The 17983-nt window shown below is 36.6% G+C and overlaps 1 protein-coding gene across 2 annotated transcripts in view; it reads right to left on the bottom strand.

Annotated features, from left to right (window-relative positions):
* Positions 1-17983, bottom strand: part of PLXDC2 (plexin domain containing 2) — a 455689-nt gene that overhangs the window by 84104 nt on the left and 353602 nt on the right. For both annotated transcript variants that reach the window (XM_043564759.1, XM_043564758.1), the window contains exons 8-9: positions 13655-13750; positions 13380-13461 (exon numbers count right to left, since the gene is read on the bottom strand). In XM_043564759.1, the coding sequence (XP_043420694.1) occupies positions 13380-13461; positions 13655-13750 (178 nt within the window). The remainder of the gene's footprint in view (positions 1-13379; positions 13462-13654; positions 13751-17983) is intronic.

Here is a 17983-nt window from a genome sequence, read left to right as displayed (position 1 = left end):
TACGATCAGCCTTTTCAGTCAAGACTTCTTGTAATTTCTCTCTGTCGTGTGGGTATCTTTGCTCATTTTGTTATTTTAGACAATCTAAGTTTATGCTTGTATACTGAAATTTAAGTCTCTGAAATATTTTATGCCCATGCTTTTGAAATATGGCACCGAGGATTACTGCCTCTTTTCGTAGACTGAGTGCGTGAGTCTGAGCACACCCCTTTATATTAACACTTTATATTTATACTCCATCTTTGATACGTGAGTATAAAACTTGACACGGAAAAAAAGCGATACAGGGCCGATTTTCCTATAAGAAATGAACACTTTATACACCATTTTTGCTGTATGCAGTTTTAAAGGATTACTCACAAATCTTTTGGTTTTTTTTTTTTTTTCCACATTGGAACTCTGTGTGCTAATTTTATTACCTTCTCCTGATTCATGGTTTTTATTTACTTATTTTTTCTGAGGACTTTATCTTGTCATTCGTGCACTTTGCGCAAATCTAACCTCAATACTTGTTAAAGGAAAGTCTGTATGTATCTGTTGCAACAAACTATTCAAGTAAGTGTTGAAAGGCTTTAGTGTAAATAAGCTATTAAGACCCTTTTGGTAGGCAAGGGAAGGGCTTCTTCCCCTGTCCTGGTGGACATCTGCTTTGGATTACTTGACAAAGCTACATGTGCTAACACCAGGCATAGAACCCTACAGATGAAATTCCAGCCCTAGCATTTATTTATTTTTTCTTCATCCCTACAACCTTCCGTCCTTCACAAGTTTTTTATTTTAAATCCTGGCTCCACTAAGTTATTAGTTTCATGACTACCAAGTTATTAGTTTTGTGACCTTGGCTCGGCTCCTCAATGTTCCTAATTTCTCATTTACTTAATCTATGAAACAGGGAACTGAACACTTACCTCCGGATGTGATTGCAGGGGCTGGATGAGATAAAAGAATTAAAAGACTTTAGGGGAAATGAAGGCTTTCCTGTGATGCCTGACACAGGGTAAATACCAAATAAAAGGTAGCTCTCGTAATTACGTTAAGCACCTCCATATGTAAGGCATTCTCACCCTTAAAACAAACCCTGTGTCCTTTCTTTCAAAGCTCATGGGATTCAGCAGCAGCAGCGGCAGCGAATCTGGGTAAGGATAAAATAAACCCATGTGATGATGAAGTGCAGGGGACGGAGAGGTGAATTATGATCAGGGCACAGGTCAAAACAGAGGTCTTCTCCGGTGGTCGGAGACGCTATTTTAGGAAAGTAAAATCTGTACTTTAGGACAACCTATCATTAGAAATCGCTGCAGCCAAGGTCACGATTCATGGAGAGAATCATTCCCCCTTGACTATGAACTGTCATTGAAGGAAATATTCTAGAGCTGAGAGGAAAGAGAAAGTGACTCTAGGAAAGAGGAAAAAAATGGGTTTCACTAATCTAGATTGGCAAATCTCTGTATGGCATCCCAGAGAAGGAAATTTTGAATGCTAATCTTGTTCAACCAGTAAATCTTATTTTATCCTGAAATACTTTCTTGTTTTCCCTAATAATGGATAGCAGCCCAGACTGCCCTAAAATCATATGAAAAGATACATCTCTAGAATAGCATTACCTAGATGTTCTTAGAACTAAAGAACTAACAAGATTATTACACACATGACTGATTTACTGGATTTCGTGCACTTTTCCACCAATGATAGCATTCTGATCATAAAATTTCCTTCAAAACTCTGGGCAGGGTAAACTTGGATCTCTGACTCAGGACTTGATAGTAAATCAACTCTTTTAACATTTAGACAATTTCATAAAAATCTGAAGTAAAGGAGTATGCTTGCATCTAGAAATATGACAGTCATATTTCAGCTTTTCTTGGGATTCGATTTTAGCAGAAAGCAAAAAATCAGAAACTATCGCTATGACATTTTAATCATTTTCTTACATAAGTTTTTAAAGAGCTAGCTTGAGTATGAACATTGTATTTTGAATGTCCTTGTATATTTTCACATTAGATTCCCAGCAAAACAAAACAATTAAACCATAAACTACTAATTAAAAGTTTTCTCTTTTACCACATCAGTCTTTTAAACATGAATGTTAATCTAAGGCTCCTCGATACTCAGCAGTCGTGTCAATTTTTTTTAACAGAAGCTAACTATGAACTTTGTGTTTTGCTTTAAAATTTTTATTTCCTCGTCCTTTATGCATCATATTTTTGTCATAATAATTCAACACCTACTGTTTTTAAAAAACAAAATTGAACAAAATCAATCTCATTCTTGGACAATTAATTTCTAATTATTTCCAGGGGAACTTGTTATTATATTAGTGCAAGCAAGCTAAGGGAATGGAATATATAATTTAGCACTAAAATACTCCATTTTTGGATACTCCATACATGTTTTTAGGTCGCATGTGTTGACGTTAATAGTTTTCCAAATTATGACCGTATAAAATGCAGTTGCCACAGTTAGTTAGCACATAAGCAAAACTTGAAAATCACTTGGATACTCTTGAAAAAGCAGCTATAAACAGATGTGATACTAAATAATTCTACAGATTTTATTTCTAGCTTGCCAAATGGTGCTCAGATGGAAAGCAAACACAGCATTCACTGCCTGGAAAATCAAAGACAGCTAAAAAGAATGCCTTGAGATTTCAGGTGGGACTTGGGAATCAGGGGACTTGGCTACAGCACCTGTTGCTTTCGAGTCTGGAAAAAAGAAAGCTGGTTCCTACTCTGTATTCACAACCAGCTTCAAAGACTGGCAGATGGCCAGTGGCAAAAAGGAGACAGGGGCCAAAATGCAAACTAGATGATTGACAGATAGATGAAAAGATAGATAAAACTACAGTTCAATACTTTAAAAAAAATAGAATTACATGCATTTTATATCCAAAAGGCTGACGAATCAACACCATTTCTCCAGAGGAAAGAAATGCAGTCTATGTATTCAGAAGTGTTAATTTTCTGCTTGTGAAAGTTTCTTTAACTTCAGAGTTTTCTGAGAGAGTATCCAAAATTTCCTAATCTACTTTAATATATACATTTCCTTTCTTTGTTTTAAAAATATATATTTGCTTGTTTACTGATTGATTCAGTGTAGATACTATGTACGCGTGATAAAAATTCAAATGCTACAAGAGAAAATATGATGAAATGGGAATATTTTCTCTTTCTACCAGTTTCCAATTTATGGCAGTTTCCCCAAAGGTCAACTGTAACTAGTTTCTTACGGATTTTTTCAAAATTATCCTCTATATCAGAATTTTTGCTTTCATGTAATGGATAAAATAACACCATAGCTCGTTATACTGTTATAATTAATTCACACACAAAAAATTAGCACACTTCTGTTAAATCTAGACTTGGAATGCTCAAAAAGAAAAAAACAGGCTTTAATCTTGTATTCTTAAAACACAACTTTGTTTATGTCGCATTTCAGAACAAGCTCATTAATTGAAACACTAAGATTCTTTATTTAGATTTGAAAGGATTATAAATTGCACTAAAATAAATTCAAAATTCAATTAATCTCTTATAAGCACTGCACACCTAAAACAATTATCTTGGCTGTATGGAATTTCTAGAAGCACCATAAGTTCTTTTAGAACAGTGAATCTCTACTTTGATAGTGTAATTTTAAAAAAATTCAGCAAAGATGATCTGATGATTTTAACAAGCTAACAATGTTCCAAAATCCGATTTATTTTATATTCTGTACTTCTCTAAAAACTTCTTTTCTTTTATCAAGATCTCTTTCACTAACTCGGAATAGATTTTTTAAAAAATTTAATAATGTTTATTTATTTTTGAGAGAGAGAGAGGGAGACACAAAATCTAAAGCAGGGTCTGAGCTGTCAGCATAGAGCTTGATGTGGGGTTCGAACTCACAACTGCGAGATCATGACCTGAGCTGAAGTCAGATGCTCAAATGACCAGGCATGCCCTGAATAGATTTTAACAAGGAATATTTTTTATCTTCAAAACACTTTTTCTATATTTGTCTATTCCCAAGTAAAAATAAGTGTTTCCATGCAACTTTGGCATAACCATTGCAGGTTTACAAGACTCTCAGCCCATTTGTGCAAGATCAGCATTTCCACTGTGCTCCTCTCAGATTACCACAGAATCCTCTGAAGAGGTTTATTAAAAAGTTCAATCCCTTGACTCCACTCTGGACCTATTGAATATGAATCCCTTGGTGAGATTCAGGGAAATCTGCATTTTAACAAGCTCCTGTGACAATTCTTAACTATATTAATATTTGAGAACTACTGAACCTATGACCACTCAGAATTAATGGATATAAGAATCAAATATACCTAGATGAGATATGTATTTCACATTTCAGGATACAAGGTCAAAGAACTTTATTGATTTGTCCAAGATCAGTCAGCTAATTGTTGGCTGGACCACCAGGTATTCAGAAATCTGGTCTAATCTATCTAGGACAACAAAACATGACTGCCTCTCTACTGTGAATTTTGGGAACTGTGATTCCTTTTCAATCACTCAGGATTGCTTCCTCAGTTCTGGGCTCCTCCTGAACCTTAGCTGGCTAGTACTAACAAGAACCCACTAAAGAGAATCTCATTTGGTCTAGATTTGGGGTACTGTGGTCACCAGTTTTAGACCTATGGGAAATTTATCCATTCCTGCTGAGTGTATAATTAAAGCTTAATGTTTCGCTGACACCCTCAGTCAGAAATGACAGCATTCTCTTCTTCCTGTCTATCATGACCAGGCAGCATACAAGAAAGCATTCCAGTGAATTTTTCTTTAATTAAATAATTTTTTTGGATCTGATATTTAATAAAAGATGCAACCTTCTATCAAAGACAAAAATAGAATTATGTTAGTTATAAACGGCTTCATATTTTGCATTTAAACCTTACATTTGGTTTATTGAAATTATTACCATTTTCGGCTATCAAAATATTACTAATCAGTAATTCTGATAAACAGACAGAAGTGATTGCGACTTGAAAGAAAGTCAGCATATTGAAACATAGATCAATAAAACTTTATGTAAAATTCTTGAAGCTTGGTGAGTTCTAAATTTTTTCATGTATGTATATCTCCATCTCTATCTCTATCTCTATCTCTATCTCTATCTCTATCTCTGTCTCTGTCTCTGTCTCTATCTCCATAACTATCTATCTATCTAGTTAAAGCACTAGTCGGGGAAGAAGAGAAAGAGGTAGTGAGAATCCCAAACAGGCTTCTGCTGGCAGCGTGGAGCCTGACACAGGGCTCGATTTCATAAACTGTGAGATCATGACCTGAGCCAAAAGAGAAAGTGGGACGCTTAACCGGCTGAGCCACCCAGGTGCCCCGAAGCTCAGTGAATTCTAAATGTCCACCTGAGAATTGGTGCATTTCCAAGTAGAACTTTATTTGAGCCCAATCCACTGAAATAAGCCTACGATTATAATTAATTTTGAATCAGAGCTGCTGGATTTCCCAAATAGCTTCTATTTATTAGATCTGGACTTCACACCTTATCATCAAAGCCAATGGGTTTTCTTATGTGAAAGAATCATATAAATGTGTAGTCTATAAGTAGCCTCAAATATAAACTTAGATCATAATGTCAGAAGGGTTATGGCTACGGTTTTGCCCAGGATATGAAAGGTACATTTAAATAAGCACAATTATACTCTACTGATTAATCTTAATTTTACAAATTTCAGAGCGTGTCACATATTCCAAGAATACATGATATGTCATTTGACAATTGTGCGTTTTCTGATCCTCTCTTTTCAATCTTAACATCTTGGACTAAATTAAGACTTACAACTAAATTAGACTAACAGAATGCTTTATATGGCCCTCTAGGGATTACAGTGGAATTGTACCTTACTTGAGGGCTAGATATCGAGGTGAGAAAGTAGGTAAAAATCCGACTGAATCAAAATATGTTTGGAATTCCTTTAGTACAGTTCTTTCAGAAGCCTTTCTTCTTTCTTAAATGTTTATTTATTTATTTTGATAAAGAGAGAAAAAGAGTGCGTGAGCAGGCAAAGGGTAGAGAGAGAGGGAGAGAGAATCCGAAGCAGGCTCTGAGCTGTCAGTGCAGAGCCTGATTCAGGGTTTGATCCCACAAACTGTGAGATCATGGCCTGAGGGGAAATCAAGAGCCAGGTGCTTAACAAACTGAGCCACCCAGGTGCCCACAGCAGACCGTCATTCTTTAATAAAACTACTTCTTCCAAAGTCAGTATGGACTATTGGATTTTGGCTGACCCTAGACGAAGCTGTTGGCTTCCTTTTAGGACCATGTGGTATGAAAACTACTCTCTGTTTCCTTAAACCCTAAAGTCACACTCAATCCTGCAGATGTGCATGGTGGTTTAGGGGGATGTAGAAAGGAAACCGAAGGGGATAGGTATATTCAAGTTTCCTTTGGTGCTTGTATTCAGAAGCATACGATTACTGGTTGTGGACATTTGGATTGACTGCATTATTTAAATTTGTTCTCTCCATTTCTCTCTCCTCTCAAACTTAGGTAGTTTAATTTCTGTAAGCTAAATGAACATATGATAATGAGTACATTCTACCTTCAAAAAATTATCTGTGCCTATGTAAAAAGGATTTTTCATCCTTAATTAATTTAGATTGATAATACATTTTATATCATTAGTGAATTATTCGCGACTATTTCTGACTGGATACACTTCAAAATTTTTGAAGCCTAGTACATGTGATACATTTTTCTACTTCTCTTTTTGTTACTGAAAAGAAATCCAGTTCATTCAGTAGAAAATAACAGCCAGTGCCATCGTGTTTAAGGAAATGCAGTGGAAATAACAGGTCAAAATAAATATAAAGCAGTTATGCAAAACTATTTTTCCTCATCTTATACATCTTCTTAAGTAAATATGTGATACTACTATTCAGGGGACACATGCCTTTACCATTAGTAGGGATTTACCTATTCTATTCATTCTTTTGATGGATGGAATCATGGAAAGTATTCATTCTCCAATTTTTACCAGTAGCCTTATGACTTCAATTGGAGCTAATAAAATGTGGAAAATTCTGGAAAAGTGAGACACCAAGAGACTAACTCCCCAGTATGCAACATGCTTGATTATAAATGTTGACACTTTATGCCAGGCATCAGCTTAGTTCTTTCTAGAACCATTTGGTTGATACTGAAAAAAACCAATGGATGAGAACAGCCAAAGTGACCAATTAGAATTTTCATGAAAGTGGAAATTCCTGGCCTTGATCATCTTCACGATCAGTTCAACTGTATGTGTTGGATTGTTGTATTAGTCCAGGCATGGTGTGCTGTAGAAGACATTAACATGAGTAAGACTACATTTCTACCCTTGAAAGAATTTACGTTCTCTTATTTCTCCTCTGTTGATTCCTCCTTTTTGTCTTCAACTCCATGTGGCAAAAATTCTAATTATGCACAAGAATACATAATGAAAAATCATACTTATTCTCATGTCTGTGTCTGCTCACTAGAAACAAATATTATTATCAGTCTCTTATGTATTTTTTCCAAGGTATTCTTTGTCTATGCAAACAAACATGTAAAATAATTTTACATGATAAAATTAGCATATTTCATACCTCAGACCTCATTACACTATGCCAGAGGCTAGCTCCTGGAATCTCTTCTTTTTTCTTTTTTTTAAAATAATTTTTTTTAACATTTATTTATTTTTGAGACAGAGAGAGACAGAGCATGAATGGGGGGGGGGGGTCAGAGAGAGAGGGAGACACAGAATCCAAAGCAGGCTCCAGGCTCTGAGCTGTCAGCACAGAGCCCGACACGGGGCTCGACCTCACAGACCGCGAGATCATGACCTGAGCCGAAGTCGGACACTCAACCAACTGAGCCACCCAGGTGCCCCTCTCTTCTTTTTTCTAAAAACCCTTTCTCCACAGTTGATCTCATTCAGCCCCATGAATTTAAATACTATCTTTATGATAAAGATTCTCCAATCTGAACCTCAAGCCACAACTTCTTACTGAAATTTCTGTTTTCTATATTCCCATCTACTCAACATTTCTACTTGAAGTCCGACAGACAACTCAAATTGAACTTGTCCCCAGATAAGCTCTTTACTTCTCTCCACCTCTCTATTTCTTGTGTCATCTTACTTCTCTCAGGAAAAAAAAAATGAATGTCAGCATCCACCAAATTACTCAAAGAAAAGTCTACAAAGCAGCCTTGATTCTTATCGTTCCTTCTTCCTTCACTTCTAATCCATTCATCTCTCCCAATCCCCATAATTATCATCCTTGTCTAAGCAGCTGTCATCCCTTCTATAGACTATTGCACACACTCTCTACTATTCTCTCCCTTTTCAATCTTTCTCCACACACACACACACACACACACACACACACACACACACAAAAGCACATAAAAAAAAATAACTATTCTCCTTGGAACAGCCAGAGTTTCATTTTTAATTTTTTAAAGTAAACTGGATGCCACACATGGGACTCAAACTCATGGCCCTGAGATCAAGAGTCGCATGCTCTACCCACTGAGCCAGCCAGGAACCTCCAGAGTTTCATTTTTAACATATAATGAAACCACATCACTCCTCTGCTTAGGTTCTTCTAAAATCTAAAGGCTTCCCATCACCCTGAGAATGAATAAAACCCTTCCTGGCTTACAAAGCCTTCCATGTCTTGGTATTGTGCAACCTGCCTGACCTCATTTGATCCCATTCTCCCTTCATGCTCAACTCTCAATGCTCCCAACTCACTGCACTTCTTCCTTTCCTCACCAGATTAAGCTTGAACCCATGGTAGGGCCACTGTGCTTGCCAGTCCCCTTGAAATGCTCTTTGCTTTCACCTTGCTATATGTAGTTGGTCCCAATCAGATCTAAATGTCACTTCTTCCAAGAAGCCTTTCTTGGTCATGCAGTCCACAGCAACCACTGGCTTTTTCAAACTCAACAGATTACTCATCATCAACTGATTTTTTTGCTTATTCATTTGTTTGTTTTCCCGCGTAGTAAGCTGAACTCTACCCTTTATGAGGGCTTTGGCTTTAATACATGATTTCTGTTCAAACTACCTCAGTGTTTAGACTAGTGCTTGTTGTTTAGATTAGTGTAGAAGGTATTCAGTAAATTAAAAAAAAAAATTTTAATGTTTATTTATTTTTGAGAGGGAGACAAAGTGTGAGCAGGGGAAGAGCAGAGACAGAGGAAGACACAGAATCTGAAGCAGGCTTCAGGCTCTGAGCTGTCAGCACAGAGCCCGACGTGGGGCTCGAACTCAGGAACTGAGATCGTGACTTGAGCCGAAGCCAGATGCTCAACCAACTGAGCCACCCAGGTGCCCCAAATTTTTAAGTGCATGAATGAGTGAATGAATATTTTAAGAGCCAAAATATATTTTCAACTAAAAAAATAGACTTTTGGATGATGAAGCCTAATGAAACTAAGGTCTCTTCAAAAAGGTGAGGTTTCTTAGCATGATACCAACAAATAAACTCCTGTTATTAAGAGTTTTGCTGTATTTTCCCTTATAATGTCTGTTTTATTTCTTTGGCCATAACACTCATCACTAGTAACTCTATTTTCTGCACACCCATTTGTTTACATTCTTTCTCATCATACTAAAAATGTAAGCGCCGTGAGCAAAGTGATTTTCTCTTGTTTATCACTGAATTCACAATTTAGGACAGCAACCTGAACAAAGAGACATTCAAAAATTTTTGTTGAATGAGTGAAAATAAAAGGTATTAGTTGAAAGTGGTTGATTCGTGTCCTCTCAATTTTTCAGTGAAGAAACAAAAGCATTCTTATCTAGAAGTAATGGGCCACCGATTCTGTGTAAATAGTTTCGATTATGGATCTCATTAAATGTTCTTATAACTCAAATTCCTTCAGACATGGGGTAAGCCATTACAAATATTTTGCCTTAGTTTTTGCTTCCTGAAAAATAGGAATTAGAGGAAATAAACAAACCAATTAAAATTATCTTATCTTTTTAGAGAAAGCCCAACTGGAGAGTTCAATAATCACCACCAACTGATTATCATTCAGGGGTAAATGAGCACAAATGAGAAAGTAAAAAGGATGGAAGAAAAAAATCTGAGAGGCACTTTTTGTGCTGCTTAGGATAAGGCTTCTCTTGTTTTATTGAACTTGTTAATAAAAGCTCCAAAGTCTGGGGAAAAGACTTCCGGGCAGCAAAAGCAAAGTTTTGAGGCTCACAGGTCTAAGGAGAAATTAATAAAATGCAGTGGGGAAATTAAATTGAACAAAAGTGCAATGAGCCATAGGTAAAGCAATTAATTAAGCAGGTTTTGATATGTATAAGTGGGTTGCTGAAGAAGTAAAAAATAAATCCAAGATTTTAAACCAGTGTTTGGTATTCAGCAGAACACCAAATGGTCACATGTAGAAAACTTGTAGTTTTTAAAGTAGTGTTCTTTGAGGACTTCCTTCCTTATTTATATGCATCACCACCTTTCCTTTTTCCATTAATCTTTTAAAAAAACCTATGCTTTCAATAATATACAAAAGCCTTTTGCTTTTGCTTGATTCTCTTCCGCATTCTTTTTATGCCAATTTCAAAACCAGGCAATTTTCTTGCAGGCTCAATTATAAAAATATGTACTTTTCGGTAGTATGTCTACTACTTTTCAGGAAGCAATGAAGATTAACTTGGAGGTGTCACGACCGCAGGCTGGGAGTCACACAGATCTAGTGTCAATTCATGCTTAACCTTAAGTATGAATTAACCTCACTCATAACTCTTAAGAGCTATGAGACCCTGTACAAATAACCTAGCTCCTGTAAGCCTCAGTTTCCTCCATTGTAAAAAATGTAGTATGAGCTAAATACATTTGCTAATTCCTTGGCACAATGTCTGCCAGAGAAATATTTCAATAAAATGGAAGTATTAATATAAAGCAATTTGCAACTTGTGTGTGTTTTGATTGCCAAAATTGCTTGTTTATATATATATGTATGTATTTATATATATGTACTATAAATACAAATTTATAATATAAATATATGCACATAAATATATGTATATTTTTACCAAAAATGTTTTAAAAAAAAATTTTTTTTTTCACGTTTATTTATTTTTGGGACAGAGAGAGACAGAGCATGAACGGGGGAGGGGCAGAGAGAGAGGGAGACACAGAATCGGAAACAGGCTCCAGGCTCTGAGCCATCAGCCCAGAGCCTGACGCGGGGCTCGAACTCACGGACCGCAAGATCGTGACCTGGCTGAAGTCGGACGCTTAACCGACTGCGCCACCCAGGCGCCCCCAAAATGTTTTTTTTAAAAATAATGAAATGATTGGTGGGAAATAGGTTTCTCGGCTAGTGTCCCGAATCTTCACTTACAAGTACATTATTTCAGTTGAGAATTCGATTCAGAATCTGTCTGGGGCGGCTGACTCTCCTGGCTTTCCTGTGACTCTCCTGGCTTCAGCACTCAGATTCCTTCATCCTCAGAAACCCTTCCTTCTCAGACAAATCTAGTCACGAGTCCTTGGTTTGGAAGGTAATCATTCATTCACGCATCCATCCGTTTTTCTGTAGTACAAGGTACATTCTTATTCTGGAGATACGAAAGCCAATCGGCGTTAATAACGCCACAGCCTAGAAAAGGAAACAAACCAGCAAGTGTCTGTAAGACCTATGGTAGCTGCTGCTGATGGAGGTTTGCCCAGGACGTCTGAGAAACGCAGGTGCGGGGCACCTCACGCAAACTCATGGTTTCTGAAGACTTCTCAAAGGACGTGAGCACTGAACTGGAACTTGAATTAGGTTCACACCCTGCCAGGGTCTTCTACTCAATTCTTGTGGGAGTTTTCAGTATCACTTAACTATACATATTAAAGTGCCATCTTCTTAGATTCATTTTGGCTGTTATCTAAGCAGATTTTGAATAGCTTCTGATATGCAGGCAATGTTTATGGAATGTCAACAATATAGGAATATAAATGACCACAAACTGTTAGTTTGCAAGTAGTTCTTCCCGGGGTGTCTGGGTGGCTCAGTCAGTAAAGCGTCTGACTTCGACTCAGGTCGTGATCTTGAGGTTTGTGAGTTCGAGTCCCACGTTGGACTCTGTGCTGATGGCTCAGAGCCTGGAGCCTGCTTCGGATTCTGAGTCTCCCCCTCTCTCTGCCCCTCCCATGCTCATGCTCTGTCTGTCTCTGTCTCTCAATCATAAATAAATGTTAAAAAAAAATTTAAAGCAGTTGTTCACAACATGGAGATAGAGGTAAGTTAAAATCGACTTTTAAGAGTAGTAATCTCCTGCTTGCTTTATCATTATGTGAAATTCATTGCACAAAGGAAATTATTGGAACAGGCTATGCTGAAAACAATGCAGCGATTATAATAAATAATATTGTTCTATCCACAATACTGTACTGGTTGCCCCAAAGTTAGCAAGTTGAACATGTTTCCTAAAGCTTGTTATCAGGGAATTGACATTCTATTCTTTATACTTCAATAACTTTTAAAGTATTCCTGAACATGCTGTGATCATTGCAGCAAGTGCTGCGGGAAGATGATAAGACATAGGAGGCTTTTACAACAGAAAGCTCAGATGCAAACAAGCACAGACGGGTAGCTTGAAGACTCGGTTCTTCACCTGCAGGAAGAAGCAGACTTTTCACAGACTCTGAAGGTGGAAGGGAACTTCCTTCTAAAAAGACTGTAAACTGCACAGGGGGCAGTGGTCACACCTGTATCATTCGCTGCTGCTTTCCCAGCACTTGCGACATAATTGGTGCACAAGATGGTGGAGTAAATAACAAAACACATTTAAAAGTCTTCACTCTGCACTTCCAACAAATGATCATTCATTCTCTGAAAAACTCGAGGGACTAAAAACTCCTCTGCCATTCATGAAAATCAAACCACGCATTCTGTTCATGTGGAGGTCAGTTAGTGTCACTTTATTCCTTAACTTTAGACCACATCTCTAATCTTGGCTAGTAACCTTTGAGATATTTCCTGGAATTTACTAAGAATGTGCACGTGGTCATGCATAAACTGCCCTTGTTATAGTAATGATATGTCATACCACGCTTTCTGAAGAATATGGACCAATGGCATCAATTTATAGACTCCTCAGTCATAATCACCCTCTAGTTTAAACCCCATAGAAACTACAAATATATATCAGGTAATTATTTTATTGACTATAAAGGTTCTTGGTAATCTTGAGTGATCAAAGGAAAATTTTAAAACTCACTAAAATTCTGAGCAGTTTTTGCATTTTGGTCACTTCTGCATTTTTTTTTTACATGTATACATGTGTTCGTATATACCTAATCAGTATACCTGACACATCTAAAATTCAATGGAAGAGTTGGAAGCAACAAGTCTGTGAAATTTTTACATTTTCTGTATTACTCTTTTTTTACCTTTGAAGTTTACTACACCAACTGCAGTTGAAGCCAATCTGAGAGGATACACAGGGGCCACAACCATTAAACTGGAGACATGCTAGGAAACAGGAAGAATAGGTTTATCAAGACTAATTGGCAGCATGGAGAGAAATTAAAAAAAAAAAAAAGAATGCCCAACCAAAATTAAAATCCCCCACCCATCCCTATATACACACAGGATCAAGATACCTATGCATAAACAGATCAGATCATGAAACTTTCCACCTAGTTCTGTTCACATGGTAACTTACTAGGTAATGGGGTCATCTCCACAGCTGAAATATTGGTAATTTTTGACATTTGTAGCTCTACTCGGTGGTATTCATAAATTGTTCTTCTCCGGACATCTGTAAAAACACAAATAGAAAAAAAAAGCCTTTCAAGATTTCTTTGCCTATAAAGCAACATTTAATAATGAATATAAAATGATATGCTTTTCACCCAATGTGGTTTTAAAATGAAGATTTAAAATAATCCCTGTGAAGAGAGTGGTTATTAAAAACAACCTGAAAATCATGTGCTGATATACCCAGAAGTCTTTTTTTTTTAAATTAAATTAAATTAAATTAAATTTTATTTTATTTTATTTTATTTTATTTTAGAGAGAGAGAGAGAATGTAAGCAGGGAGAGGGACAGAAAGAGAGAATCCCTTTTTAAAAATTTTTAAAATGTTTTATTTATTTTTGAGAGAGAGAGAGAGAAAGAGAGATGAGTGGGGGAGGGGGAGAGAGAGAGGGGAAGATGCAGAATCCAAAACAGCTCCAGGCTCTGAGCTGTCAGCACAGAGCCCAATGTGGGGCTTGAACCCATAAACCATGAGATCACAACCTGAGGTGAAGTCAGAGTCTCAACCGACTGAGTCACCCAGGCGCCCCAGACAGAGAGAGAATCTTAACTCAGGCTCCACGCTCAGGGTGGAGACTGATGCAGGGCTCTATGCCATGACCCAGGGATCATGACCTGAACTGAAATCAGATTTGGATGCTCAACCAACTGAGCCACCCAGGTGGCCCTCAGCCCTCCAGAAGTCTTTTTTTTTAACCTGTGGAGTTGAAATGTTGATTATGGTCTCAGATATCTCACTTTGCTAGTGGGCTCCAACCCATTGTTACCCAGAATGTACTGAAGAAGTTTTCTTGATGGATTTATATATTTTGAAAGACTTTGACATAAAATCATATGACTTCACTCATATGAGGACTTTAAGAAACAAAACAGATGAACATAAGGGAAGGGAAACAAAAATAATATAAAAACAGGGAGGAGGACAAAACAGAAGAGACTCATAAATATGGAGAACAAACTAAGGGTTGCTGGAGGGGTTGCAGGGGGGGGGAGGGGCTAAGTGGGTAAGGGGCACTAAGGAATCTTACTCCTGAAATCATTGTTGCACTATATGCTAACTAACTTGGATGTAAATTAAAAAAATTTTTTTTTAATTTAAAAAAAATAATAAATAAACATTAAGAAAAAGAAATTATTATGCTAAGTGAAATAAGTCAGTCAGAGGTAGTCCAATACCATATGATTTCACTCATGTGTTGTATTTAAGAAACAAATGACTCATCATAGGGAGAGAAAAGAGGAAAAGCGACAGATTCTTAACTAAATTCGAGAAAAAATTGATGGCTAGCACAGTGAAGTGGGCAGGAGGATGGTCTAAATCGATGATGGGGATTAAGAAGTGCAATGTGATGAGCACCAGATGTTGTATATAAGTAATGAATTACTATATTATACACCCACAACTAATATTTTGCTGTATATTAACTAAGTGGAATTTAAGTAAAACTTTAAAAAATTAAAAAAATTTAAAAAAGAAGGTAAGATGATACCATTTCTTTAAAACTCAAGCTAAAATAAGTCTTTTAGGAATGGGTAACAATTACAATTTTTTCACAGCCTAAAAAAAAAAAAGAAAATTCACAGCCAGAATATGAGTCTGATTGCTTTAAAGGTTTAGATGGGTTTCTTTTAATAAAAGTAAAACAGAACTTAGGTCACTTTAAAAAAATTAGTACTGATATTTATTAAATATACAGCATTGTATCTGAGAAAGGTTAACAACTGGTACTTAGATTGTATGAAGGAACTTATAATTATTCATCAGCAAATCCAACAGTCTCCCTGAGGAGTAGGAGTCGTAGATGGGAGACTTTGACATGAACTTTAATAATTAAATAGCAGATAAATACGGCAAACATATTTTATTACAATTAAGACTGTTGACGAAATATATTTAAGATCCCCTATTAAAAAAAAGACCTGAGTTTTATGCTCATGAGCTTGCCTGAGTTTGGTAAATTGTAATGGGTGAAGCAATGTTATCAGCATTTTATTTAGCTCTTGAAATGCTTGTGATGAAAGGAACACATTTCCTGAATGCTATCTTATCGATCAGGAATTATTTGGGAAGCTATCAGGTTATTTAAAAAATATCAGAGTATCTAATCTTGGGAAGTCATATGTCATAGTGGTTGATAGAACACGCTCTTGAACAATTTCGCGTGGGTCAAATCCGAGTGTTGCTGCTTGTATCTGTGTGACCCTGGGCTCCTTTGTTAGCCTCTCCCGCCTCGGTTGCCTCATCTCTACAATAGAGATAATAGTACCTAGATCACTGAGTTGTTTTGAGAACTCAAATGAGACAGTAAATGAAAATTGGTTAGAACAATCTCTTTCACACCACAAGTGCCCAATAAATGTTTAATATGGCAATCAGCGTCACACTGGTTACATGCTGCATATCATGGTCTATTTCTACAGATCTAAACTCACTGAAATCACACTAAGGTTCTGAAATCAGGCTTCTAGGAATTTATCTCCCACCTTAGCTTAGAGAAAGCTAAATTTTGATTAACATCAATGGATCCGACAGGATGCGGAGCAGGAAGATGGTGTACGGGAGATTTAGTACAAGTGTTTAGCAACTGTAGATATACCTACACATCCAGGGACAAAGTCAAACATCTACTGAAAACCTACACGTGCCTCTACTTTTATCCACTCCTGTCTTTCCACTCATTTCTGATTATTCCCCGTGAAATACTACTCCAGAAGAGTAAGGGAGGTAGCCCCAAAAGAAATGTTTTGGGGCTCACAGAGGTTCTAGAGCCATTTGCTGAATATATCTTCAGGTTTATCAGACTGGAAAACACTGCTCAAGAACCATAATCCAATTAATTTCTTTTTGGTACAAGTGAAAATGCATATATGATTTTCAAAGTGTAAACTTTATCAAACATCAGAGAAAAATGCTAATTTAATGGTATTTAGTAAGGTTTCTCAAGGGCAGGGCGCTCTTTTCTTAAGTTGTAAGGCACAGAAAAAGACTCCCCAGCTTCTGCTTTATCTAAATAATACATCTTCCTATATACTGGTTTCCCTTGTTTTTTGCTAAATAATTTAGTTCTTGGAAATAAAGACATAACATGACTTTGCCATGAGATTACTGGTTGGGGGTTTTAGAGTCTCCTTCATACTAAAGTTCACTCAGTATCTATCATATTAGTAGCTGCTTATTAAAATACTAGTTTTCTGTTCGTTTCATATTATACTTTGAAAACCTCAAACTACTGACATAATGACTGTGAATCCTCTGGAACTTAATTATTGATTACGCATATGGGGTTAAGGGAAAGTGACCTTTTTTGCTATGCTAATTCTATCACCCACTCGGACCCTTCCTACTACGGGGAGGAAATGAGTTTAACAAAATGAAATTAATGAGAATGAGTTTTGTTTGATGACCTGCCAATTTGATGACAGCTTCCAAATGGTCATTTTTGTTGAATTTCAGAGATACCCCTGTCAAAAACAAGCAATTAGGAGTGTATTTACTGGTAGCGCCTGCCAATACTAGAAGCTTTCATTTGATTCCAGAAATGTATTTAGCTCATGTGTCTTCTTTAGAAAGTCAGCCAAAATAATGCTGTCCCAAAAATTCAGTCTTAGTAGTGTTGATACAGCTTTAGCTGTTTTCTTACCACTTTACAAAACTAAGTTTGACTAGAACACTCATTAAGGGCTTTTAAAAATTAAAACCAAAAACAAAAACAAAACACCTAAATCTCTGTGCAGACTCACACACAGAGGATAAAGTTTAGTAACCAAAATCTTGAGGTGATATGATTCAAAGTGTGACTAGTAAATTTCATTTTTTTTTTTAGAAAATCTGAGCAAATTAACAGGAGGGATCATATGGGAACACGAGGAATCCTCTCCAATCAATATTCACTCTGGCTGAAGTAAAAACAGTTTAATGAGTTCTTTGTGGCATGATTAGCCATGATCTAGTTTGTCTTTAAAGGTAACATTCACATAGAGAATGTATAAGTGATTTTGTGAATTGGCTGGCTCTTCCATTTATATGAATATCTTAATATTGTCTGAACTGTCAAATAAATAATTTGCTAACATTGCCTTACTTACAGATTACTAATGCCTAATGACTGGTCCCAAATGGTTATTTCTTTTCCACTTCCAGTTCAGCCTGCCACCCAGCACCATTCACTGAATACTCTTTAATGTAAACAGCATGTATTGCACAACTACAAGTTCATTCCCAGCATGAAGACTT

This window comes from Prionailurus bengalensis, chromosome B4, assembly GCF_016509475.1.
Source record: "Prionailurus bengalensis isolate Pbe53 chromosome B4, Fcat_Pben_1.1_paternal_pri, whole genome shotgun sequence".
Lineage (NCBI taxonomy): Eukaryota > Metazoa > Chordata > Mammalia > Carnivora > Felidae > Prionailurus > Prionailurus bengalensis.
This window is presented reverse-complemented; position numbering and strand designations above follow the sequence as displayed.